The sequence below is a fragment of the Primulina huaijiensis genome, chromosome 15 (genome assembly GCF_012295235.1).
Source record: "Primulina huaijiensis isolate GDHJ02 chromosome 15, ASM1229523v2, whole genome shotgun sequence".
NCBI lineage: Eukaryota > Viridiplantae > Streptophyta > Magnoliopsida > Lamiales > Gesneriaceae > Primulina > Primulina huaijiensis.
In genome coordinates this window covers 3,298,303-3,322,399 of record NC_133320.1, presented here as the reverse complement: position 1 = coordinate 3,322,399, position 24,097 = coordinate 3,298,303, and the positions used below count along the sequence as shown (strand labels likewise).

Here is a 24,097-nt window from a genome sequence, read left to right as displayed (position 1 = left end):
TTCAAACGAGAATTTCACTAGCTCTTGTTCCTTATCAGGGTGCACAACTTTGAATAGATTTAATTTGCTATATGATAAATAAGGGTGATTTTATGTTACATCGAGAGTATTACTCTTGGTATATTTGTGTAAGATCTTTATGTGAACATCTCACTTGAAAACAATAAAAATATTAACAAGTCTTATATGTTTGTTTTGAATTATGATATTCATGCGAATATCTGATATAAAAAATGTATCGAGAGTTTTTCTTCCGATATAACATATAATCACCCGGTAGATAATATCAGTAGCCAAAATTAGGCAATCTACTCTGTTTTTTCATTTGAAATATAAGTACAAGCCATTTGAGGGAAATATTTTCACATTTACGTTATTCCACATTTAAGTATGCAATTATTGTTACTAAAGAAGGGAATCTTACTTTTTTCCGAACTACCTCTACTTTAAAATTAATAACTGTCACGTGTCAATATAACCACAATTGAATCGAAATATCTTATTTAAAAAATAGTAATTATTCACATTAAATGTGATTATATCACTTTTAAAGTAGTCAAAAACCTAATGTTATATTAGGTGATTTCTAGTAACACTTATAAGAGTTGAGGGCAATCTAAGAGTGAACAAGGGTCCATTCTCCACCCACTGCCAGAATTGTGGTGGTTGGAGCACCACATGAACTTTATTAGCATATATAAGAGCTTAAACATTTTTGGCAGCTTCAGTTACTAGATCAAAAGGACAAATTGAATGTGCAACAAAATCAATACTAATTTTACAAAATAAGAAGGCCCAATAGTTCTGAAAAGTTTGGAATGATACCTTTTTTGTTGGTTTAGACCCCTAGTTCCTTAAGCCAAATTGGATCCAGGTTAATTCAGAATCGAACCAAGTTTAATTCATAACAAGGGAAGCTCTCCATCAAAATGTCTTGTCCATGTTACCTCTCCATCAAAATGTCTTGTCCATGTTCAAGTCTCAAATTTATGACCTTTGATGATATAATCAAATATATTTGATCCAATGTGTATTTCCATCATGAGGATTCTGCAGCTCTAATCGCTTGTAATTTTGTCTATGAACATATAAGCATATGCAGGGTGGATAGAGAAAAAGCAGTTGGATATGCAGTTTGCCATGAAAAATGGCCGTGTCTGAATTAATCATATTAGATATTCAAATTCAAAGGGATTATTATAATGCAATTGTCCAAATACATTAGATTACCGTCACCTTCTGCCTTCTCTTTCTTTCCAAAAGTATAATTGTGCAAATGTACGAGGGGCGGACCAACGATTCAGAATGTTTGGGGGGTGGGGGTACACAACATAATTTTGGGAAGTCAAATTTGAATTTTCAGAGAAATTGGCCTTGAAAATTCGCATTTTTTTCCGATTCCGTGGCAGCTGTAATACCCAGCCCCCAATCCCAAACATTTAGAAAGGTCCTCTAGTTGTGCTGAAAGAATGTGTTGCACTAATTCCTGCACATGTGTTTGCCTGTCCGAAGCTTTTATACTCTCTTCATTCCCTTATTAGTTGTTTCTTTCCTTGCTTTTCTTTTCTGCAGGACGCTGACCACTCCTGTTGAACTCATCAAATGTTTGAGATCGATCAAAGAATACGCTTTTATTGCGTCGGAATATCCTGTTGTAATAACTCTGGAAGATCATCTTACTCCTGATCTTCAATCTAAAGTTGCTGAGGTATGTTTATGGAGTTTATACTTTATACAAGTTGTTAGGTGCTTTTGTTGCTTCGTAATCACTATGCCTGTGACTGAATCAGATGATAACTCAAACATTTGGAGATATGGTGTTTTCTCCTGGCCCTGAATGCTTGAAAGAGTTTCCTTCCCCAGAATCTCTAAAGAAAAGGGTGATTATATCTACCAAGCCACCCAAGGAATACCTACAGGCGAAGGGTGTTGACGTAAAAGACACCGGATTAAATACGGCAGAAGAATCTGCCAAGGAGGGACCTTGGGGGAAAGAAGTCAAAAGTTTCGGAGTTGATATTGATGATGATAAGGTGTCTTGTACAACTCACATCATTTATGTTTGCCTCATCTTCTGAAATTCTTAGCCTTTTCTCAGTGTACATTCTAGGATGATGATTTAGATGAGGTCGATGAAGAATATGAAGAGGATCCTAAATCACAGCAGAATGCAGCACCGGAATATAAGCACCTGATTGCTATTCATGCGGGAAAAGGAAAAGGCGGAATGCAGGACTGGCTGAGGGTGGATCCAGATAAAGTAAGACGTCTTAGCCTGAGTGAGAATGAGCTGCGAAAGGCCATTTTAACTTATGGAAAAGATATTGTGAGGTACTTCTTAATTTTCTAGATTTGCATGCTTTATGATTTTTTTTAACAAGCATGCTTTATGAATTAATGTGGTGTAGATGGAATAGTTTTATTTCAGACCGTTCCTTTTGGTTATAAAAAGGAAATTATGGACATGTTGGGATTGACAATAAGTTGTGTTGTGGAAACCGATTAAGGGATAAAATATATAGCTTCTGATAAAGTAATGATGAAAATATATCAGAGAACCGGATCACGAGTAGGGTATAAAATAGTAATGTCGGAAGAAATTATTTTCGTGATTATTTGTCTTTTTAGTGCCTAGAAAGAGTTTAATGTCTTGTAACTTTTTAAAATTAGCATACCATCTCTACAACAATTGGCGAAATCCATTGTAGCTTCAAAACTGAGGTTGTGAATTACTGCAGTTTTATAGCTGTAATACTTCATCAGTGAATCTCTTGTTTTCATTAGAACTTGTCTATGTGTTTTTGGACTTCGTAACATTTCATGGTTGTTTTTCTCAGATTTACAGAAAGGAACTTGCTGAGAGTATACCCAAAGGGAATACGATTTGACTCATCAAATTACAATCCACTAATTGGATGGATGCATGGGGCTCAAATGGTTGCATTTAACATGCAGGTAAGTTTATCTAGTCGATGAGGAGATTAAGAATACAGATAATTCTAGACTGAGTCAAAGATTTATAAATGTACTGATACCAAAGGTCAACAGTTCAAGGCCATTATTTGTAGTTTCAACATTCAAGGCAAAATGATAAAAGGTCTATGTAATATAAGTTGTTAAAACAATATACTAAAATTTGATAGACAAATTGGCATTCCGAGCCATCATTTTCTCTTTTACATTCTGTTGGCACCCAGAATTAGTATTGTAAAGTGAGAAAGAAGAGTAAAAGAGTTGTAAAATATTTCCACCACATATTCCTTTTGGGCCGTCAAGTATCAGTTTAAAAATATCTAAATTGAGTTAAGTATGAAGGAAATAATATGTGTTTTGAAATGGGATTTGTGTGAGTGGGTTTTTTTCAAGTTTTTTATGAAAGCGAAGAAATCAAGTGCTATTTTCTTCACCAAAATCCTAAGTCCAAACTTAATATGTTCAGCTTTATTCCTTGATTAATTAATAACTTACAGGTTGTTAACCTAATTTTGTTATGTTGCAACAGGGTTATGGAAGATCACTTTGGTTAATGCATGGCATGTTCAAGGCTAATGGTGGTTGCGGATATGTTAAAAAACCGGACTTTTTATTAAAGGCCGGTCCAGATGGCAAAGTCTTCGAACCTAAAGATATGTTGCCTATCAAAGTTACTTTGAGAGTAAGATGGATGTTTTTGTAGAAACTGCTGAATAACCCTATATCTACTAAAGCTTTCTGTAATCTGACTTTGATTCATCCGCGCTTGCTTTCTGTTAAACAGGTGACAGTGTTTATGGGTGAAGGATGGTATTATGACTTCAAGAAAACACACTTTGATGCATACTCTCCTCCTGATTTCTATGCAAGGGTATATAGTTTTGTTTTTTTTTTTTGCCCTCTTCTGCATGCTTGTTAGTTCCATTGTCCTGATTGGATTTTTAATTGTGTGCGGCATTGGATTCAAAGTGTATGATACTGTAGGTTAATTTATGTCTAGATTTTTCTACGTGCAGTTGGGAATTGCTGGAGTGCCTGGTGATACCGTGATGAAGAAAACAAAGGCTCTTGAAGATAATTGGATACCTAATTGGGATGAGGTGTTTGAGTTTCCATTAAGAGCTCCTGAATTGGCACTGCTTCGGATTGAAGTTCACGAGTATGATATGTCGGAGAAGGATGATTTTGCTGGCCAAACATGTCTACCAGTATCAGAGTTGAGAAAAGGTATCCGTGCAGTTCCACTACATTCGGAAAAGGGAGATAAGTATAATTCTGTTAAGCTTCTTATGCGATTTGATTTTGTTTGATTCAGAAACGTGTGTTTCTTGAACTTGTTACATCATGTTGTTCGAGTGGTAACATTTAGAAAAACATGTGTATGATATAGTTATGTGTGTAGCTAAGAGATGAGTCCGAGCACTAGGATTATGCATAGAAATGTATGAGTAGCTGTCGTGTGACATTTTCTCTCCCAACCCTCAGTGCCTCAGTTTGACGTTGAAAATATTTGTATCATTTGAATACAGAACTTCTTTATTTAAAAGGATGTGTAATTATCTCATAGCTATTCTGTTTAAATAGACTTTGGTTCATTCATAAGTTTAATGTCTTCAATCAGACGAACCAAATTTGCACACGATGATCCTCCCTCATCCAACCCAATTTTTTCCACACCTCCCCTACAAGCTTACTATTGACTTGTTGATCAGCATAAAATGACCAGCATATCAACTGCACGCTTTCATAAACGCTTTCCAGTGTTGAATACAATCCACTGTTAGTCCAGAAACAACCTATTGCATGGTGAGATAGAACTTCATCCCGTGGTGCCCAATCCACCACTTTTCCACGATGCTCACTCCCCTCCATAAACTCGCGAGAATCTGTCTTCCACCCTTGATCAAATTACCGGGTATGACCCACAAAAATGGTTTCCCACTATTCACCAAACCATGCCAAAACTCTATGAATTGTTGTCATTTTAAAACCGTCGTGCTTCCAAAGCTGACAAAAATTACAGATTTCAGTGGTTGAGCATCTAGCCATAACAGCATTCTCTGTCCTCCTTGGTAAGGCTACTTTGTGCGTGTGATGCCCTTGCATGTTTATGTGCGTGCAACGGTCCAATTGTGTAGAGTCGAGGGATCGGATTTCGGAGTGAACTGTGGCTTCATTTTAATATCTATGGATTCGAAAAGATCCTTTACTCTTTCACCTGTTCTTGGATGGTTGCTAGGCAGACCATCCGAAATCGTTTTGAAGTGAAAACTGGGATACTGCGTAAAACGGGCATGAATGTTCGAGCAGCGGGAACCCTTTTCAATATGTTCTGGGATTAAGAAGGTGACCTGGAAGCCAGAAATGGTGTATATCTATGCCAGATTTAGCATGACATTTACATGGCTTTGTACCGTGAATGGAAAGATCAAGACATGAGAATGAAGTGATCCTATATTCATAATATATATGTGATGGTTGCTGAAAATGAACCCTTGGTGTGGTTTTTATAAAGGGGAAGAACAATTCTTGGGATATTTGAAATCAAGAAAGTGAGTTGAAATGCCATCAGCATGAAGATTTTTCCCGGCTGCTCAAATATTTGACAAGATTGATTGTTGAAAGGACACTTATTTCATATAAATTTTTTCAAGAAAATTTTATATTTTGCGAAAATTAAGTGCAACTTATAATAAGAGTTCTTTATATATTTCATAACGAATATAATGTACCTTGGGATTTGATAAAATACATTGGGGTTCCATTTTGCATTTTCTATTTGAAATTTGAGTGACAATGCACTTTTAGAATACAATGAAACAATTGAGATGCATATATGATAAAATTTCAAATCACGTACCACTAAAATCATTTCAAATCTATCTCATTAAATGTTTTCATCCAAATGTAGCATTAGTTTCATACATTTTTTTTTTATAGAATCATTTTACATCAAGGGGAATAAACCTTGGAAACTTCAAATCAAATTTTGCTTGTAAAACACAACCATTACTCACCTAAAATGCATATATACCACTTGTTAGCTTTCATCACATCTTCAAACATGCAAAAGGCTATACATGTACACCATTAGGCACATAAATGCCACATAAACTTTATCAGTGAAAAGCATGAAGTACTGATTCAATGAAGCTCAATATTCACAATACTAAAATCAGCCATAATAGGTCTACAATCACCTTTGATATGGTCACAGAATTACACTAGGTTGCATCAAATTCACAGATGAAGAATGTCCTAAAAACAAACTTCTCGACAGATAACAGTGCCTAGAGTGTGAAGTATACATTTGCATTCCCATTTCAGGTAAAGAAAGCATATTAAAGTAGAAGCGAAACACTTAACAGAGATGCACATAGTCTAACAACCACCTTCACCAATCTTTTATCATTCCCAAGAATCCATGTTGAAGCTGAGAAATCAACCTTGAACTTCATAGTCAAATTTGGATGCATAATGCCCCAGTGTTGCCCTGCTCTTTCTCTCGTGGAAGCATAATCGTATGTACCATTCGCGCTGCTACCATTGTACTTTGAATCGCTTTCGTCGAACAACTGGTAGACGTATGCCTCAGTCACCCCTTCTTTTCTCAAAGGCGTCCCTAACCCGGACCTCAAGTGCTTCACCAACCCCTTCAAGTACATCTCTGCATAGTTTCCTGCAGCCTGAGGCTCGGCTTCACTCGGCCACCCGGTCTCGGTCACGATCACCGGAATATTCTCCTGCCAGGCAACTGCCATTGCTGCGACAACCGCGTCCACCATCATGTCGAATAGATTCCTGTAACGGACTCCCGTGACAACGTCGTCTCGGAAATTGAAGGGGTTTTCTTGAAACAGAGCGAATCCAATTGGTATTTCAGAGTTTATTCTGTAGACATTGTAAGGGTAAAGATTGATCAACAAGGAAGAGTTGGTTTCGTCCAAGAACTGAAGCAGCGGCNAATTGATGACGTGCTGCGGAAAATCATTTTTCTTGTAGTGATATATTAACGAGTGAATGAAAGTCGTGGAGCATAGATGATAGATCAATATATATGAACGTTTACCGGTGAGAAACGGTGCACTTCCGGTGTAGATCAATGTGAACATTGAGGTGTGAGCAATGTTGCATTCTCATCTAGATCCCACATAATAGACCAATCTCTTGGATTTTGAGTTTTTCTCTCGTACTCGTAGAATGATCTCTTGTGGGATAGTCTCACCATTCATAGAACAGAGTTTGCTCTTGTTCCTGGATTCTTTTCTCATCTTTAAGAGGGTGGGTGTAAGTGACCGGAATCACTCAACAAATTAAAGGCCGTTGTCTTCTTGATACTAATAAAAACAGTTGTTTCACATTGCGTTAGGCAGAGTCTTGGTTATTTTACAACATGGGAAGAACATAAAGAATTTTGAAATATATATTCCTACAATTTGAATCCAATCATTCAGTGCTAAATTCTTATCATGGGAAAATCGTAATTTTATTCATGTATATTCGTTTTTTTGTGATTCTAGTCATCTGTGTTGTCAAATTTAAGTTTTATCTTTTATTTTATTTATTATTCTAATCATTTTTTATGTGTCGTTAATCGGGCACCGAATTCCGAGAAAAAAGGACTAAGTACTCAATTCTCCATACTTGTTGTTCTTTCTTTAAAAGGGTTATGAAAGTAAGAGGACATGACATAAAAAAGAAAATGCTCCCCTCCAGTACGTTTAAAGCGCCTATATTTTTCACCTTGAGCTTGCATACTGCTGGCTTATCCATTGCTGATGATTTTCCCAAAGTAGGTTCAAATGACTTAATTTCAATGGTCGTAAGTCCCAACTCAAGTAGTGGAAATCAAAGACATGAAGGAGAGTTAGACTTGAAAACAAGAATGAATCTCAAAAAAGTCTGATCTTTATATCCGTTATTGATTCATTTAGCAGGGAGCTAAGCCTCCTACAGTGTGAGTTGAGAGACCAACTGTAATCAAATGTCCAACACCCGCCTTTTTCAAGGATCCATGAAAACCACGCAATCCAACCCTGAATGGGAATAAATAAGCTAATATTTCGCCGTTCAGAGATGAACGCCGAGCAAATAGTATGAAAGAAGCTATAAGCTAAATAAGCATATAAGACATCATGATTTGATTCCCCAATCAAACGTTATTATTCCTTAGATTGATAGTGGCTATACATTGAAGTCATAATTAATTATTCCTTAGATTGATAGTGGCTATACATTGAAGTCATAATTTATAGACTTACTACCCCAAAAAGAATTTTCAATTTCCATGAAATGGTGGATAGGCGACTCGTCTTTTAGCCCGGAGGTCGACGTCTAAAGCCCGTAATGATGGCAAAGCAACACAAACCCAAAAGTCGACACTCAAAACACGCAATCAATCATAATTTCACTCAAGAAGAAACCCTTAAATATTTTCTTTTAAGTTCCTTCTCTGCCGTTAACTCACTCATATACAATCTGGAAGAATTATTATTATTATTATTATTATTATTACTAGTATATAAAAAGAAAATAAAGAATTCCACTCACACACCCGTAAATCGTAATCACCTTCCTAAAAAGATTTTTCTTTCAAATTCCTCTCCTCCATCTCCTAGGTATGACAACTTTCTCCACGGATTTGGGACCTACGGGAAAAACCCGAAACGGGGATGGGGATCCCCGATTTTTTCAGGTTCGGGGATTTAAAAAAATCCCCGATGTAGTTCGTATAGGATTACTATCCTCATCCCCGAAATCCCCGAACCCGCCCCGAAATTAATATCAATAATAAAATAATAATATTGTTAGTATTAATAATATAATAATAATATTATTTTTTAAAATATTAATAATAATATTATTATTAATATTGATAATGATATTAATATTAATAATAATAAGAATAGATAATAATAAGTTTTGGTTTGAGAAAATCTCTGAACCCGTCGTCGTGTTGGCATATTAATATTTTTGAAACGGGGATGAGGGCGGGGATGGGAAGTTGATCCCCGAAGTTTCGGGTTTGGGGATTCCAGAACCCGAAAAATCTGCTTCTTCTTAACAGTTTTGATTTCCTTAGCAACATGGGACGTCTCAAGATATTTTGGGAATCGAAGTAAAAATAAGGTAATAATATCAGGTTTCATTTTTAAGGTAAGAAATTTATCCTGAAAAAAAAATTAAATTACATGCGAAAAAGCAAGAAAGGCTTGATAGATGTTCTACCCGTATGGGTAGCATGAACAAAACCAAGCAAGAAGTATCATAACGATGTTTGACTTGTATATGAGTAATGATACACAACTGAAGAATTTTTGGTTTTATGTTATCAATCTCTCAGAATGCAGGAGTCCATCGCACGATATCGAATGCATACTGAAGATGCTCAAACTAAGAATATCCCTTCGGACGAACAAAATATTGAGGTTGTATCATATTTGATATTGAATTTCTAATCAATTTTTTTTTATACTAGTATATAATTTGCTCATAGTAGTGAATTGTTAAAATTTTGCAGCAGTTGAAGCATGAAACAGCAGCTATGATGAAAAAGATCGAGCTGCTTGAAGCTTCGAAACGGTAGGCAGCATATTAAAAAAAAAAACATAGCTCCTATTAAACAGGATTCTTGTTTCTGTGTGACGAATAGTTCGATGTAACTAGGAAGCTACTCGGTGAAAATCTGGGAACATGCAACATTGAAGAACTGCAACAGCTGGAAAGACAGTTGGAGCATAGCGTAAGCAACATCCGAACAAAGAAGGTAAAGATTGTAGTCGTCAGTCTTGGCCTAATCCCCTCTCTTGCACGGTTTTATTGCGCACTTATATCATAGTTTTCCTTTAAAAAATGGTAGTCAGGGACTGAACCAAGATTATAGAACGAAAGAAAGACTTGCTGCAGAAATTTAAATTTAATGGTTCAAAGATTTTGATGCCCTTTGTTTTGTATTGGACTATTGGTATCATGTGAAAGGCAGTAGGGCGTAGCGCAAACTTCTTTTCGTGTTCGAGTATTTTCTTGCTAAAGTATTAGTAGAGTATGACTAGCTAACAAAAAATATATCGAATGATTCGAGTAATACGTACTTATACCGTATTTTTCCCAGATGCAAGTGTACAAGCGACAGATGGATCATTTGAAAGAAAAGGTACATCTGTTTAAAACATGAATACCTGTTGTTTTCAGGTTATTATAGAATAATTTTTCTGGAAATTAAAAATGGATACACTTAAATATTTGTGTTTGTGGAATATATATTTAGGGTAATGCCCTAGCTGCTGAAAATGCTAGTCTGACTGAGAAGGTACGTGATCAATCAGTTTTTTATTTATTATTGAAAAATCTTGATTTTTCATGAGAAATGAACTAAATTATGAAATAAAGAAAACCCGACGATTCATTCGAACTTTTTTTCGTTGTCTTTTAAGTTTAACATTCACTCAGAAGTATAGACTTGACCCTCAAATATCACTGCTGTAGTGTAAATTCGAACCCGAACGAGGGGCAGATGGGGATAGAGCTAACATACAGTTCGCGGAGATCAGCGAAGTTTATGATCATGTGGAGACTGATTTGTTCATTGGACTGCCTGAGGCCAGAATCAGGTGCCTCATGTTTAAGAATTGATGTCCATATATAGTTACTTCATTTGTAATTATTTATTTATTATGTATTAATGTTATCAAGCTCATCAGCAGTTGCTGTTGGAAATTAATATCCAATGAGTTCTGTAGGTTTTGCTTGAAATATTGCTGATTAATTAATATGATATGGTCAATTGGGCAATTTTCCTTCCATTCTCTCTCTCTTTTTTTTTTTTTAATGATCGTGGGTTTTCATTTGTGTTTCAAGATTGTTAAAAGCATAGGGAGGATGTGAAATAATGTTGATTTTTGGACTTGCCTAGCAATAATATTACTATGATTCGCTATCTAGTTACAACGGATTTTTGTAATTATATGTTCAGTCAGTTTCTTATACATAAAAATCTGATATCATCTCATATGAGATCACTATTATAAGGTATAATTTATCTATGATGGTGAATCATGACAGCAATCACGTTATAAGTTTGAACTATGATGTTGATCATTACTTAATTGAATCAAACTTTCGGGTTGGAGACTCAATCGTAACATAATATTTCCTTCATCCCAGTTTTAAAAAAAATTTGTATTCGTCTCGAATTCAAATATTTTTCGTGTAGTTTTATTTCATGTTTTGTTATATATCACACCTCTGGCCCCCCAACATTGGTTTTATGCCTAGAGTAAGACTTTCATAAGACGGTCTCACGGATATATATTCGTGAGACGGATCAATCATGTCCATATTTACAATAAAATTAATATATTTGACATAAAAAATAATATTTTTTCGTGAATGACATATATAGAATATCCGTTTCATAAAATTGACCTGTGCGATCTTCTCACACGAGTTTTTGTGTTGTGCCAAATGTTTGAATTGGTTCAAATTTGATGATTCTCTTTAGGGAAAGAGGGGTTATATTTTAAAATGAAAGAAGGTATGAATAATTTCGGAGAGAACAAAGAAAAATATGATATTCTATTTTCAATCATATAGATAATATTTTGTATATTATTGAGAAGAGATGATAAATGACTTTTAATATGATGATAAAAAATTTAAATATATGGATGTGTTAAAAATAATTTAACTTTAATTATTATAAAATTCGATTTAAATATTGAATGAAAAACGACGTAGCGGTTATCTTTCGATGAATATCAGTAAATTTCGGATTAATATAATAAAAAAATTCTTTTTATTGTTATCAATTTACAGGCCAAAAACATTTTTTTAATCAATAAAATTAATGATTTGCGAGTTGTAGACACAATATAATATATTTATTTTTCAAATATTATTGATTTTATTATTTTAAATTAATTGTATTTATTTATTTACAAAACAATATATAAAATAAAATAAACGAATGGTCTAATTAAATGAACGGACGAGACGAGGCATAATTCAGGATTGGTGTACATAATTTATAGATAGGGTTTTGGCGTAGCGGCTATGGGTGGGAAGGGGCAGCGAAGAAGGGAGAAGAATTACAGAGCAGCGCATGGAGGGAGCACCAGACTCCCGCCACCACCGGATCCCTCATCCGTCGATGTTCTCCCCTCCAAACTTCGTAAAATCCTGTCTTTCTCTGGTGGGTCCCTACTCTATTTCAGTGTGATTTGGGGGCGAATTTTAATTTCTGTTTGGATCATGAGGTTGTGTGTTCTAATTCAATGCAGGTTCATTTTCGTTATTTTTTTGTCCATTTTTGTTTTATATGGTCTAAGTGTTTGCTACGAATGGCATATGAGCTTGGGTTTTACCTAAAAATTGTTTCTTTAGCTATGTTATGTTTTTGGTGGCCGTGCTGGATGTTTTTTTTTTTTTTTTATGTTTTAGGGACTTCCAGGAAACCGTCAAATGCTATGAAGATAAATGCTCGAGGTGGCTTTGAGAAGGTGAGTCCTTGTTAAATTTTGTTTCTCAACCTCACACACACACGTGCATACATGTTCTTATCTGTGTTGAGTTGTAGTCTGTAGAATGTGAGTCAAATTTTATTTATGGACCTGTTGGATATTCATGTGGTGTAATTTTGTTATATGCTCTGTCAACTGTATTCAATGTGAATAAAAGAAATTTAATTACCCATTTTAGCGATCTCTCCTATATTTTAGTAATCAATAAGAAAGCCTGTCCAATAAAACCAAAACAATTTGCAAAAAGTGTTAAATATTTAATAATAAATTTCAGTGGTACTATTAGAGATCTAAATGTGATTTAAAGATTTTCACCAAAGCATATTAAAATAAATGAATTAAATTTGCCCTAATCACACTAAATATCTGAGATAATGCAAAATACAACCAACGCGAGATGCTGTCACTTGCTGCGGCTGCACACTTCTGTGGGTTTTGGTTGTAGGTTGGGCTACTATGGCGAGTGAGTAAAGAAAACCTAGGTATGTTATAATTATACTTTAATGTTAAATTAATAGGGAAAAAATATAGATAAAAATCAGCCCAGACCTGAATAAAATAAAATCTCAGGCATGCCAGAGTCTTGTTGTAGGTCTGCTCTGAGGCTGGCACTCATGTGGCACCAGCGTGCTTGGGTGTGCATTGACTTGCCACCAGTGTGCCTTGCACGAGAGGCACGCCTTGGAGGACTTTTGATTACACTGGTTCAAAGTGGTGTAAAAATGAAGGAAATGTAAAAACATGAAATTAGATTCAAGCTCTGTAAACAACATTTTTTGTCTGATTTGGTTGTTTATTAGGCACACAGGTAAAACAAATTACAGGAAAAGCAGTCAATACTTTTATAGGGTTAATTAATTTTTATGCAAGAACAATAAAATCTGAATTCAAATTCTGCTGCTGCTATGCTATAGAGGCTCACGGGAATCTATATTCGTGACTATGGGTTCCTGGAGATTCTGTCTTTTCAGTTTGTACAACATCATTGTGATGGAAAGCGATTAACCAAGAGTATAAAGTACCTTAACTGAGGGGTCGGCTTGAAGGATTTTTCCATTCATGAAAACTGTGATTGCCCTCTCCTAAGATCTTCAGTTATATACATGTGCTATGTGTTGTTATTTGTTGCCACTGATATATGATTTACTTGTAGAGAAATCTTTCAGGGGGAGAATGTGATTCTGCAACTAGAGGGATGAAAAGGGTCAGAAATGATTCTAATTTGGAGGCACAACACATGGAAAATGGTGATCAAGTGCTGCAACATAGCTCACATGAGAAGAAGAAGAAAAGGAAAAGAAAGGGAGTGAAGGACCTCCGATTTGAAGGTTCAGAGGGATTGAGCCTTGCTGTTTCCAAAAGAAAAGAACGCAAAAAACAGTAAGCCTTCATTCTTTATCTCAAGATCTTCAGTTCCTCTGCTATTTTTGCCTCTTAAAATGGATCTTACATGAATAAAATTAGATTCTTTTTTCACACTTTTTTAGCCGAACATCTACACTCGGTGTTACGTGTTGTGTCAAGGATTCATGTTTCTTACTCAGTATGTAATGTGGAATATTTGGTTCCACGAGAAGAATAGAGGTTTAAATTCACAGACACGACGTAACCATAAACAAATGCAGGCGGTTGGAAGATAGAAAGAAGAAACACAAAAAGGCAAGGACAGAAGAGGCTGACGACTTCCAGGGCCACGAAGAAATAAAATTCGGAGAAGTTGTAAAGGCTCCACCTAAGTTAATTGCAGTTCCCAAGGTTCCATCTCCCTCATTTCAATTGCAAGAAAAATAATGATTCTATGTAATTAAACTGTATGATCTGTTATTTTTGTTGCAGGTTTTGAAGATGGCACAGGATGCTTCACAAGAAAGGCTGAGATTACAGGCAGTCGACGCCTACCGGAAACGCAAAGGCTGGACATCAAGGCTAGGGGCTCAACTTCCTTCACTTGTCACTACATAATTGTTAAGAGTAGTTGATTCCAATACAAGGACGAGGTTTGGTTCTCTCTGCTCTTTTATGTGGGATTGGAAAGAGAATGTTTTGTTAGTTTTCATGCAATATTGTTTTTGGCTCTTTTCCTGTCACGAAATCAAATTATTATCTTGGCGAACGAGCTGTTGGTAGTTTATAGGCTTTTGCTAAAGTCATATGTTTAACACGGTTGTCATGGGTTCCAAATTTTAGTTTATAGACCTGTTGATCTCTTTAATTGCCTTATTTTTAAACTGCCTATATAGTCATTTTAAATATTACAAAAATTCTTGTGTGATTTCTAACGAGTCATTTTTTCATGAAAAAAATTATATTATACACAAATTCTTGTGAAACTCTTTAGGTCAATTGTGTGAGACGAATTTCTTACTTGGTCAGACCCATAAAAATGTATTATTTTTTTTATGTTAGAAATATTATTATTTTCCCGAATGTGGATCGAATTGACACGTCTCACTGATGTAAATTCGCGAGACTGTTTCGCAAGAGAATACTCTATTTTTTATGATAAAAGTATTATTTTTTACTTTAAACATGAATCGTATTCATCTATCTCACATAAATAGATTCGTGTGACCATGGACCTACTCTTAAAATATACAAACAAAGATATAGGCGGTTGGTTTATTGAAAGAAATGTGATAAAAAAAATTCGAAACTATAGAAGAAAATACGCATGGCATTAAATAATAAGTTTGATCTAGATTACGATTTTAAAAATAATTAAATAAATGTCTGGATATTGTTGCATCACACTTCATTCTTTTAGCTTTGTCGATAACTTGATATGTAAGTTTTCTTTCTTTGTATTATTTTTAGGAAAGCACTTCTACATTTCATTAACATCCAACATGTTTTCAAAAAAAGAATGCATCCAAGCGAGTCCAACTTTTCAAAATGACTAAAAAATAAAGGACAAATTTCATTTAACTCCATAAATTGCCCAGAATCAAGAATTGTATCAGCAAGGAGGGCAACTTGATTGGTAGAATGTCTGCAGTATTGAATGATCAAGTTTGATTCTTGTCGAAACGATGGGGGCTTCAACAGAAAATTGGCAAGGATGCATGAGAAATGGACTTGACTACATTGATGTCATCCGTTTCCACAATTCCCTGTCTCCATTGATATTGAATAGCAACGTTTCACACCCAGGAATTCAGCCAAATGAGTCGATTATACGCCTTCCATTCGAGTCGCAAGTGTCATAAGCGCTACTTGAGCATCGCGAACAAACACCCCCACCCAAACAGAATGAGAATCGAGTTGAACGGAAAAAAAAAAAATTCAAATTACATGCCGCGAAGGTAAGATTTCAGGGCTAAAAGGGAGAAATCACAACTTTTCCTTTGGCTCTCCCTGTCTCTAAATACTCAAATGCTTTTGAAACATCACACAAATGGTATGGACCATTTGGATCAATCACTGCTTTCACCTTGCCACTCTCTAAAAATGGGTTTAGTTTCTCCAAGATTTCTCCTGACACCGTCAAGCTCGAATGTATAGCTCTAGGGTTTGATGGAGGCCATGTTATGTCGACGATCGGGGCGTATTCCTTGCCCACCACATACGAATTCGTCGAATCACCTGGAAAAATATGTAATCTCGATTATGCCAAGTTTTACTCTAGTTTGGAATAATGGAATTTTGAGGTTTGAAGATTCATGCTTTAATCACTCACTTATCCAACGTTTGGTTGGTTTTTAGCTCAAACAATTGGGCCTGTAAATTGAAAAAAAGCCCACACTATAGCTACAATTTTTGTGAAATCATCCTTAACAAAAGTGTGATAATTTATCATTTTTTTAATGTCGATAAAGGCATGATTATATTTTTTATATAAAAAAATATAAGTAATTTATCTATCAATAAAAAATCATTCAATTATTTTGTTGCACCAAGGGAAAGTATCCTAATAAGATTGTTCATTTTGTGTTTTCGACTTTTGATCTTGTAAATATTTAATTTTTGAGTTTTGGTGCTGTAAATTATGTTAAGTTTTGGTTTTTGGTTTTTATTTCATGAAATGTTAAGTTGACGTCGGAAAATGCTGATGTGACATTAAATAAATGTTGATATGATATCAAAAAATACTGACGTGTTTTATCCCTTTAGTTAATCGGTCGAAGAAAAATAATTTACCTACGGTGTCGATAACAAGATCATACTTGTCCTGGATTTCGCGATAGCGGATCTTGGTATAGTCCACCACTTTATCAGCCCCCAAAGCCTTCACAAAATCCAGTTTCCCACCACTAGTTGATGCACCAACCAAACAAGCTCTATACACATGCTTCGCCAATTGAACCGCCATACTCCCTACTCCACCAGCCCCACCAACTATGAAAACTGAACCCCCTTCTTGGAAACCACCAGCCTTGAATGCTTCTATGGCGGTTTGGACCGCCACGGGTAGGCTGGCCGCCTCCTCAAACGACACGTTTTTCGGCTTCTTTGCCACCAGTTCTTCCGCCACAACCACGTATTGTGCCAGGGATCCAAGCTGTTTTAGCTTCCCTTTTGCGTTGAAGTCTTGAATGTTTCCGTAGACATCATCCCCGATATTGAATCTTGTGGCTTGATCGTGTTTTTCGACTACGGTTCCAGACATATCGCAGCCGGGAACAACCTGAAATCTTAGAAAATTCAACAATATATATCGATATAACACTAAGGATGAGTGGATTTTGAATTTATTCTAGCTATGATTATGAATTTAAGATGCTTACAAATTGACTCGTGCTCGAATATGTAGCTAGAGTAACCTAATCACTCGAGCTTAGGCTCAAACACTTTCACCCAGCTAGATTATAAGAAGTGCTTCTTAGAAACTCTCTCAAACACTCCCTTAATAATGTAAAATACCGCGTTTGAACCACGTTTCATGGGTAATCATTGATTCACAACAAAGTTGTAAAGGACATAAAAAAAAATTATACATTTGTGTGAATTCTAAGTAACCTTGCATTTGAGTTATGTGTATTCAATCTCATTCTTAGCATCATCCCAATTTATTTGAATTCATTTAAGATGAAGCTCAAGACGAGCTTTTAATCGAGCTGGCTCACTAGCTTTTCCAAAATTTCGTGATCACGGGGACTCACCGGGAAATCGAGAGGGGCTAGTGGCTTGTTACGCAACTTGAAATCAATGGGATTCAAGGCCGCAGCACGTACTTTAATCAGGAGTTGATTTTTGGTCGGAGTAGGAATTGGGAAGTCGCCAAACGTGAGGACTTCTTTGGGACCGTACTCTTCATAGAGCCAAGCTTTTTGCATCTTTTATCGATTTCTTTCAACTCCTCGACAAATATGATATGTGATGCTTTCATATACATTAAATTTTTTATATTAATTAATTTTCTATAAAAAAAATCTAAATATCATTAAACAATTATAGAGATTATTTTATTTATAAGATGTTTTTTCAATAAAAATGGTTTTTGTAATAATTTTTGGATGATATATTAGGGCCTAGATTTTGTGTGTATAAAACTCAAAAAGGTTATATATTTATGTAATCCGTAAGCACATAAATATCGGAAAATGGGATTTTTTTAATTATTAATAATAATATTATTATTATATCATAGGTGAGTAGGATAATTTATACCATTTTCTTAATTTTCTTAATCAATTCATATATATACTTTTTCTTATTGAAAGGGATATTATGTCATCTTTGTAAGAGTAAATCTTTTGTGAGACGGTCTCACGAATTTTTATCTTTGAGACGGGTCAATCCTATCGATATTCACAATAAAAAATAATAATCTTAGCATAAAAAGTAATATTTTTTCATAGATGACTCAAATAAGATATTCGACTCACGAAATTGATCCGTGAGACCTTCTCACAAGAGTTTTTGTGTAGAGTGAAAGATTAAGTATATTTTGTGGGGTTTCACTTTCACCATCATCATTTAAATTATTTATTTTTGGCTTGACATGATAGAGTTTGGTCTCTTACGACACGTTTGGATCTTAATTTCGTTTAAATAACAAAAATAACAAGGACATCTCACCTAATAAAAGGGAATTTCCTAAAGTTTAATTATTATCGAGAGAGGGTAAAATTGTTTAGTGTTGAACAAAATAATATATGACGTTAAAAAAATTAAAATTTTGAAAGTTGAAAACTTGCTGACACTTTGAATACAATATTTTAGTTTTTATCATTGGAAAGTTGCTTTTTTCTTCCTCATTATATTTAATTCTCAATAATTTTTGTCAATTATCTTGTCAAAATCGAATCTTAATCTCGTTTTTTTTAAAAAAAAATTGTAATTTTGGTCATTCCTTTATAATTTTAAAATAGAAGGTTTCAAGTTTATATCGAATTTCTTCGATCCAAAAACATCCCAAAATGTTAAGCCCAAAATATTTAAATAATAGTATTGATTAAAATCTAAAACAAAACAAAGTAGCAGAGAATAATAGACTTGAAGTATTCCATATTTTCCAAGCTCCATGAGAAATATTTCTTTAATGTCTATCTTAATAAAAATACTCGGATAAATACTAGGCCATAAATGAAAAAAAAAAAAAAAAAAAAAAANTCCGGATATCTGCTTATTCATACACATCTTTCGATTCACTTTTCCGTATGAGTCAAAATACCTCTAACTCATATAAAAGGTTAAACATCATCTGTAAATTTTTTGTCTGACTTATATGAAAGGTTTAACATCATCAATAAAATTATTTTTTTAAAAATAAATATTTGATCTTATTTATGGTCATTGGATCAAATATTGGAATATGCAATGCTAGGATGCAACTGACCAAGCCTAGAGCGATGAGAAGAATGGGTAAAGCAGGGAATAGACACGGATTTTTAGGGTTTTTACAAAAGTTTTTTGACTTGGAAATATTTATAATAGATTTTTGGGTAATTTTTAAAAATTTATAAAATGGAGAAACACGCCTTTTCCATTTATATAAAATAAATCACAGCCGAACTTCGAGTTATTCCTTCATCTCGAGTTTTAAAAGTTAATATGATATTTAAAAAAGACATGTATAATACCAAAAAAAGAGTCATATAATTATCAGTCTTTAATTTAATTAATAGTCCACACTTTTCCCATTCTGGAATTGCATAGAAATGATAGTTTTTGGTTATAATTATTATATGGAATAACCAAATCATTAAAAAAAAATAGACAGGGAGATGAAGATGACGGGGAATCAACTTCAAACATAAATCAAAATCAATAGATAGTTATAAAAAAATAACTCAAAATTAATGCAGTCAATTAAAGTCACCCGTCCTCGAGAACCTCTCTATGTACATGCATGCATGATGTGCTGCAGTACTTATAATGGTATCGATGGAAGGGTACTTTACCAGCCAGCGAAACGTTGCAGCATGAGCATAATATTTCAGTTCCAGTTGGAGCAGCCGTTGGCCCTGTGCCGAGAATTTTTGGTGCTGCTGCTGTCACTGCTGCTATTCTTCTCTCGGCAGCAGCAGCTCTCTTTTCTCTTTCAGCATCTTGAATTCTTTTGTGTTCTTCCTGCGAAGACGCAAACTAAGATGAGAACAGGGACCAGGATTTGTAGGATAATCCAAAGTGAAATTTGTGCTAGCGTGATTAGAGGACATAGACAAAGAGCAGAACCTCTTTGGACACTGTCACAGAACCACTGGATTGACCAATGAAAGTCCTCGATGTAACTGGGGCGTTCTGGGATTGAGCAGCTTCAGCCTGTTCATTATTGTCATGGGACAGTTAATTACAAATTGAAGCAAAATCCTTTGAATCTCAACGATTACTTGAGAAGAATAAATGACAGATTAGCTTCTGACATTTTATAGCAAGAAAATCCACGCGGATCTTATAAAAAAGAATAAGATTTATAAATGCCTTCAACCAACTCAATCAAATTAAGAAAACTACACAGTATCAGTATTGCACTATTTCGCTCCCAGTAAACAGTATGCATCGCCAAAGTGCGTCATGTTCAACACTAGTCACTGATTAACATTGCCACCAGTCCAGCAAGAACATAAAATTCGTCCACACAGCTAAAATAACTCAACAGCAGCAAAATACAGATTGAAACAAACTAGACGTAACAACCTTAAGCATTCGAATTTTAAAAAATGAACAATTTTGAATGACGAATCCTACCTCCACTACCTTGGGCTATGGACAAATCCAGCACATGAAAGTGGCATTAACAAAGCAACAAATGCCAAAAGACTTTCATCTAAATGTAACTCAAGGGGGATGTACATATACAACTATTGATTTTAGTTGTTGTTTTATTACCAAAAGTATTGTATAGCTTGTGAATTTTTGAAAAAAGTAACAATATACTACAACAGAAATGAAATAAACCTGAGCTTTCTTCTCTCTTGCTTTCCGTAGCTTTTTCAACTCTTTCGCTTTGGCTTTTTTCTTAGCATCTTTCTCGGCCTGATCAAATGTCAAAATAAAACCTCTACAAGCAATGTATACAAAAATGGGTACAATATGATGGCATCTGGTTGATAATGATTGATATTATAAGCAGGCGTTTAAAAATAACTTTTTGATTATTGATGCCAAACATGTTTTAGCAATTAGCGTCAAGCCTGATGGGAATTTCATTCTCACAGTGAGTGGGGTCCAAGTTCCAAATGATGAAAGCCATCTACGGACAGAGGTTAAGGGCGACATGTCAAGCGAACCAGTCAATAGAAGAAAAGACTTCAGCAGGCAGCGGATTCCACATGTTGAAACTCTAGAAAATCAATCGAGTTGAGTTGGGTAACACTTGGTTCAAACATGAGGAATATTTCAAGTTTAATTTCTTTCGTTGGGAAAGACAAGAACAATTTGCATGTTTTTTTAGGTACTTATATTTTCTAAAATATTTATTTATTTATTTTTTTTATCTTCATAGAAAATCTATTTTGTTTTTTTCTCTTTCATCGCCACATTCAGGGCTCTGTCTTCCCCAATCCAAATTAAGAATGAGAGAAATCTCCTGTTAATCCTTGGCAGATTTCTGTTTTTCCATTGTCTTGTTGCTTCACCCTTACATAAATGGCTGGACACGAACAACAAAAACTAGCTCATCTTCCAAAGTTGAGCTTGACAGAATTTCAATGAAATTAATCAGTTCTAGAAAAACTTAACCTTGAGCTCGAATATTGGTTCTATCCGAGCTTGAACGCTAAAATATAGTTTTTCCAAAGCTCAAACCATGCTCAAGCTTGGCTCATTTTGATTAAAGTTCAAGTTCAAGACGGAAAAAGAAATGTACATATTCAGCTTGACTCAAGTGATCCACAAATTGTAGACAAAGTTCATATAACATCAGTTATCTGCAAGCAACCATCAAATAATACTGATGGGATTATAAAACCAACTCAAATAATAAGACTTAATGGAAAAGATGAAATAAATCTGTGAATCAATGCCATTTTACCTGCTTAGCAGCTTGAGCTTCTTCCATCTCTTTTGTCAACGCACTTGGCACTTGAGCAGCCTGCCAATCCCACTTCTCAAGGTTTAATGCCATGAACCGTCTAAAAGTATTCCTCGCCTCTTTCTCACTGGCAAGCATATATGGTGTTTGACCCCTCTCATCTCTGATGCAAGGATCTAGACCATGTTCTAAAAGTTCTAAAACTTTCTGAGAATTTCCCGACATTGCTGCTTCATGTAAAGGCGTAGATGTGCGGATATCAGTATTCTCATTTTTGGTTTCCAGAGACATAGACAAACCATCTATATTAGCATCCTCATTTTTTATTTCCTGAGATACAGACAAACCATCTATTTCCTTCAAAACAGCCAAGGCCTCAGAGATACAAGTACCCTCCAAATTTTCTTTCGACTCTGAGTTGCTGGATTCAACACAGCTGTCATTTCCAATGCTAACACCAGAAAATGGGTCCTCTTGTGTACTGGAGGGGGCTGTTTCCTCACTTATCTCATAAGCAATTTGTGTTAGTAAGCCATATACTCGCCTAGCTTCCTTCAAGGTAGGCCTCCAAACAGTCAATGGAATATTCCTAATGGCATGATGTAGACATACAAAATAAGGCTTTTCTCCATCGAAAAGAAGTTGACGATTATTTGAAGGAGCATGAATAAAAATACAGGATGCAACAGCAAAATACGGCTTCCATGAAGTAAGCAACTCTTGAACATCCTGGTTATGGCAAAAAAGGAATTACAACAATATCCCAACGATATAAGTATTGGAAAGGTTCGCAGTTTGATATATACATATTTACTTCCAGGAGGAAGTTTTACGAGGTTGAATACGACTCAATAAGACCCTTTTCTTGAGGAATTAAGTTGAGTTTAAATATGCACACTAACATCATTTTAAACAAATGGGGTAGATAAAAAAACTTTATAGAATGATGTGGGAAAAAGAAATTTTATCACAAAGTCAAATGGACCAGAATGCACGTTGTAAGTGTTACCACCAGACAGATGCAAAACTAAAGTCAATGAATTTATAAAGTTCTCTTACTTTGGAATGTGAGGATGTAGATGTCATAAAATAGCATTAAAAGTAGTAAAATTTCTCAACTCTAGCCAACAATCAACACCTCATACCTTCTTAAGAGCAAATTCATTATATCGACGAAGTGAAGCTCCAGCAGAATGAATACCACGCCCACCTGCATCTTTTGATGACTGTTTTTTACCGGCCTTGGCCCTGACAACATATCTGCAGGTTCATGCACAAAAGCACAAATTTAGAAAAATATAACATTCATGACAATAAAGAAATATATTAACTTTGCAGGATGTGAAGCAACTTACAATATGCAAAAGCGGGATAATGTCTATTGGCCCAAACGTTCAGGTCAAATAATATATTATAAATCATTTTCAACAAATTAACAAAAAAACAGCTCCAAAAATACCAACGTGTTAACCAACAAACCAGAAGAAACTATTTTCACTAAATCAACTTCTCTTAGTTCACCAAAGTTTAAACAAGATTGGAAATGAACTTTATCATGAAAAACACAGAATTATTTTTCAGAAATAATGTACTAAATTTGCTAAACAGTTATAAAGTGAAAAGCTTTCAAAAAGATGGACATAATACAACATGGGGTGTAATCAATATCATCAATAAAATGACAGCATTCATTCTCTTAGTTAACAAAGTTGAAAAATGCCCATACTATAACTTAACAAGACAAGAGATAGAAAATGGTACATGTTCTAAACAACAATATGATGGATGGCACTAACCTGTGGAATGTCTTATGAGCCACAAGAGAGTTTCCATCGAAGATGCAGCCAGCAAAATGTCCGCCCCTCGCAAGTAAAACAATCCGCAAACAGGAGTTATCTCTAGGTTCATGAACTATGTATTTCAGCTTTTCAATCACTTGCTTATGAGACAAATGCAGCACTCCCCCACCACCATCCATGTCAAGCTTTTGGTCATTTTCAAATGAAGTCTTTTCAGACTCAACGAGAACTAGACATCTCCAAACCGAAACTCTCTCCCCTGTTTGTAACTGCATAAATATCTTACTCTTCAAAACTCCACTGTTTCCACTCTGTCTATCAACGATAACACCATTCTCTCTCTCTTCTTCATCTTCTGATCCTGAGATACTTGATATGTCATAGTCTTTGCA

General features: G+C 35.0%; 6 protein-coding genes, 1 long non-coding RNA gene and 1 pseudogene across 9 annotated transcripts; 3 read left to right on the top strand and 5 right to left on the bottom strand.

The window, feature by feature from the left end:
- Positions 1-702: 702 nt before the first annotated feature.
- On the bottom strand, positions 703-1,090 carry LOC140959262 (uncharacterized). The gene is made up of 2 exons (XR_012171957.1): positions 948-1,090; positions 703-917 (listed from the first exon to the last, which is right to left on the bottom strand). It is a non-coding gene; the product is annotated as an uncharacterized lncRNA (long non-coding RNA).
- Positions 1,091-1,492: 402 nt separating this feature from the next.
- On the top strand, positions 1,493-4,556 carry LOC140959261 (phosphoinositide phospholipase C 2-like). The gene is made up of 7 exons (XM_073417137.1): positions 1,493-1,708; positions 1,791-2,033; positions 2,111-2,331; positions 2,838-2,955; positions 3,503-3,655; positions 3,758-3,844; positions 3,990-4,556. The coding sequence occupies exons 1-7, from the start codon at positions 1,493-1,495 to the stop codon at positions 4,281-4,283; spliced, it is 1,332 nt and encodes a 443-aa protein (XP_073273238.1). The 3' UTR covers positions 4,284-4,556.
- LOC140958832 (7-deoxyloganetic acid glucosyltransferase-like) lies at positions 4,298-5,738 on the bottom strand (annotated as a pseudogene).
- A 248-nt stretch (positions 5,739-5,986) lies between these two features.
- Positions 5,987-7,085, bottom strand: LOC140958831 (glucan endo-1,3-beta-glucosidase, acidic-like). The gene has a single exon (XM_073416400.1). The coding sequence runs from the start codon at positions 7,083-7,085 to the stop codon at positions 6,315-6,317; it is 771 nt and encodes a 256-aa protein (XP_073272501.1). The 3' UTR covers positions 5,987-6,314.
- A 2,098-nt stretch (positions 7,086-9,183) lies between these two features.
- LOC140959984 (MADS-box protein SOC1-like) lies at positions 9,184-10,773 on the top strand. 2 transcript variants are annotated; one of them, XM_073418074.1, is made up of 6 exons: positions 9,184-9,401; positions 9,497-9,555; positions 9,640-9,739; positions 10,085-10,126; positions 10,241-10,282; positions 10,459-10,773. In XM_073418074.1, the coding sequence occupies exons 1-6, from the start codon at positions 9,318-9,320 to the stop codon at positions 10,603-10,605; spliced, it is 474 nt and encodes a 157-aa protein (XP_073274175.1). In that variant the 5' UTR covers positions 9,184-9,317; the 3' UTR covers positions 10,606-10,773. The 2 variants fall into 2 exon arrangements, with proteins under 2 accessions (XP_073274175.1, XP_073274174.1); XM_073418073.1 differs by having other exon boundaries at positions 9,192-9,401; positions 9,494-9,555.
- A 1,191-nt stretch (positions 10,774-11,964) lies between these two features.
- LOC140958256 (uncharacterized) lies at positions 11,965-14,703 on the top strand. The gene is made up of 5 exons (XM_073415639.1): positions 11,965-12,163; positions 12,412-12,470; positions 13,645-13,871; positions 14,117-14,246; positions 14,328-14,703. Exons 1-5 carry the CDS (start codon positions 12,025-12,027, stop codon positions 14,451-14,453), a joined length of 681 nt encoding a protein of 226 aa, XP_073271740.1. The 5' UTR covers positions 11,965-12,024; the 3' UTR covers positions 14,454-14,703.
- A 620-nt stretch (positions 14,704-15,323) lies between these two features.
- LOC140960106 (2-methylene-furan-3-one reductase-like) lies at positions 15,324-17,784 on the bottom strand. Its single transcript, XM_073418240.1, has 3 exons — positions 17,591-17,784; positions 16,629-17,115; positions 15,324-16,073 (listed from the first exon to the last, which is right to left on the bottom strand). Exons 1-3 carry the CDS (start codon positions 17,762-17,764, stop codon positions 15,808-15,810), a joined length of 927 nt encoding a protein of 308 aa, XP_073274341.1. The 5' UTR covers positions 17,765-17,784; the 3' UTR covers positions 15,324-15,807.
- Positions 17,785-19,679: 1,895 nt separating this feature from the next.
- Positions 19,680-24,091, bottom strand: LOC140958185 (uncharacterized). 2 transcript variants are annotated; one of them, XM_073415547.1, is made up of 6 exons: positions 23,703-24,091; positions 23,052-23,166; positions 21,907-22,635; positions 20,832-20,909; positions 20,109-20,195; positions 19,680-20,003 (listed from the first exon to the last, which is right to left on the bottom strand). In XM_073415547.1, the coding sequence occupies exons 1-6, from the start codon at positions 23,978-23,980 to the stop codon at positions 19,749-19,751; spliced, it is 1,542 nt and encodes a 513-aa protein (XP_073271648.1). In that variant the 5' UTR covers positions 23,981-24,091; the 3' UTR covers positions 19,680-19,748. The 2 variants fall into 2 exon arrangements, with proteins under 2 accessions (XP_073271648.1, XP_073271649.1); XM_073415548.1 differs by having other exon boundaries at positions 21,907-22,495; positions 23,703-24,048.
- Positions 24,092-24,097: the final 6 nt, after the last annotated feature.

Bases quoted from the DNA above. Each gene is read 5' to 3' on its own strand.
- LOC140959984 (XM_073418073.1), top strand. From the start codon at position 9,318: ATGCAGGAGTCCATCGCACGATATCGAATGCATACTGAAGATGCTCAA. The intron at 9,740-10,084 runs GTAAAGATTGTA...TATTTTTCCCAG, and splicing joins GCAACATCCGAACAAAGAAG to ATGCAAGTGTACAAGCGACA. The intron at 10,127-10,240 runs GTACATCTGTTT...ATATATATTTAG, and splicing joins TGGATCATTTGAAAGAAAAG to GGTAATGCCCTAGCTGCTGA.
- LOC140958256 (XM_073415639.1), top strand. From the start codon at position 12,025: ATGGGTGGGAAGGGGCAGCGAAGAAGGGAGAAGAATTACAGAGCAGCG. The intron at 13,872-14,116 runs GTAAGCCTTCAT...AAACAAATGCAG, and splicing joins AGAAAAGAACGCAAAAAACA to GCGGTTGGAAGATAGAAAGA. The intron at 14,247-14,327 runs GTTCCATCTCCC...TTTTTGTTGCAG, and splicing joins AGTTAATTGCAGTTCCCAAG to GTTTTGAAGATGGCACAGGA.
- LOC140958185 (XM_073415547.1), bottom strand. From the start codon at position 23,980: ATGCAGTTACAAACAGGGGAGAGAGTTTCGGTTTGGAGATGTCTAGTT. The intron at 20,196-20,831 runs GTTTATTTCATT...AATAATGAACAG, and splicing joins CAAGAGAGAAGAAAGCTCAG to GCTGAAGCTGCTCAATCCCA. The intron at 20,004-20,108 runs GTTCTGCTCTTT...GCGTCTTCGCAG, and splicing joins CTGTGACAGTGTCCAAAGAG to GAAGAACACAAAAGAATTCA.
- LOC140959261 (XM_073417137.1), top strand. From the start codon at position 1,493: ATGTGTTTGCCTGTCCGAAGCTTTTATACTCTCTTCATTCCCTTATTA. The intron at 1,709-1,790 runs GTATGTTTATGG...TGACTGAATCAG, and splicing joins TTCAATCTAAAGTTGCTGAG to ATGATAACTCAAACATTTGG. The intron at 2,956-3,502 runs GTAAGTTTATCT...ATGTTGCAACAG, and splicing joins TGGTTGCATTTAACATGCAG to GGTTATGGAAGATCACTTTG.
- LOC140960106 (XM_073418240.1), bottom strand. From the start codon at position 17,764: ATGCAAAAAGCTTGGCTCTATGAAGAGTACGGTCCCAAAGAAGTCCTC. The intron at 17,116-17,590 runs GTGAGTCCCCGT...CTAAGATTTCAG, and splicing joins TAGCCCCTCTCGATTTCCCG to GTTGTTCCCGGCTGCGATAT. The intron at 16,074-16,628 runs GTAAATTATTTT...ATATTTTTCCAG, and splicing joins TCTTGTTATCGACACCGTAG to GTGATTCGACGAATTCGTAT.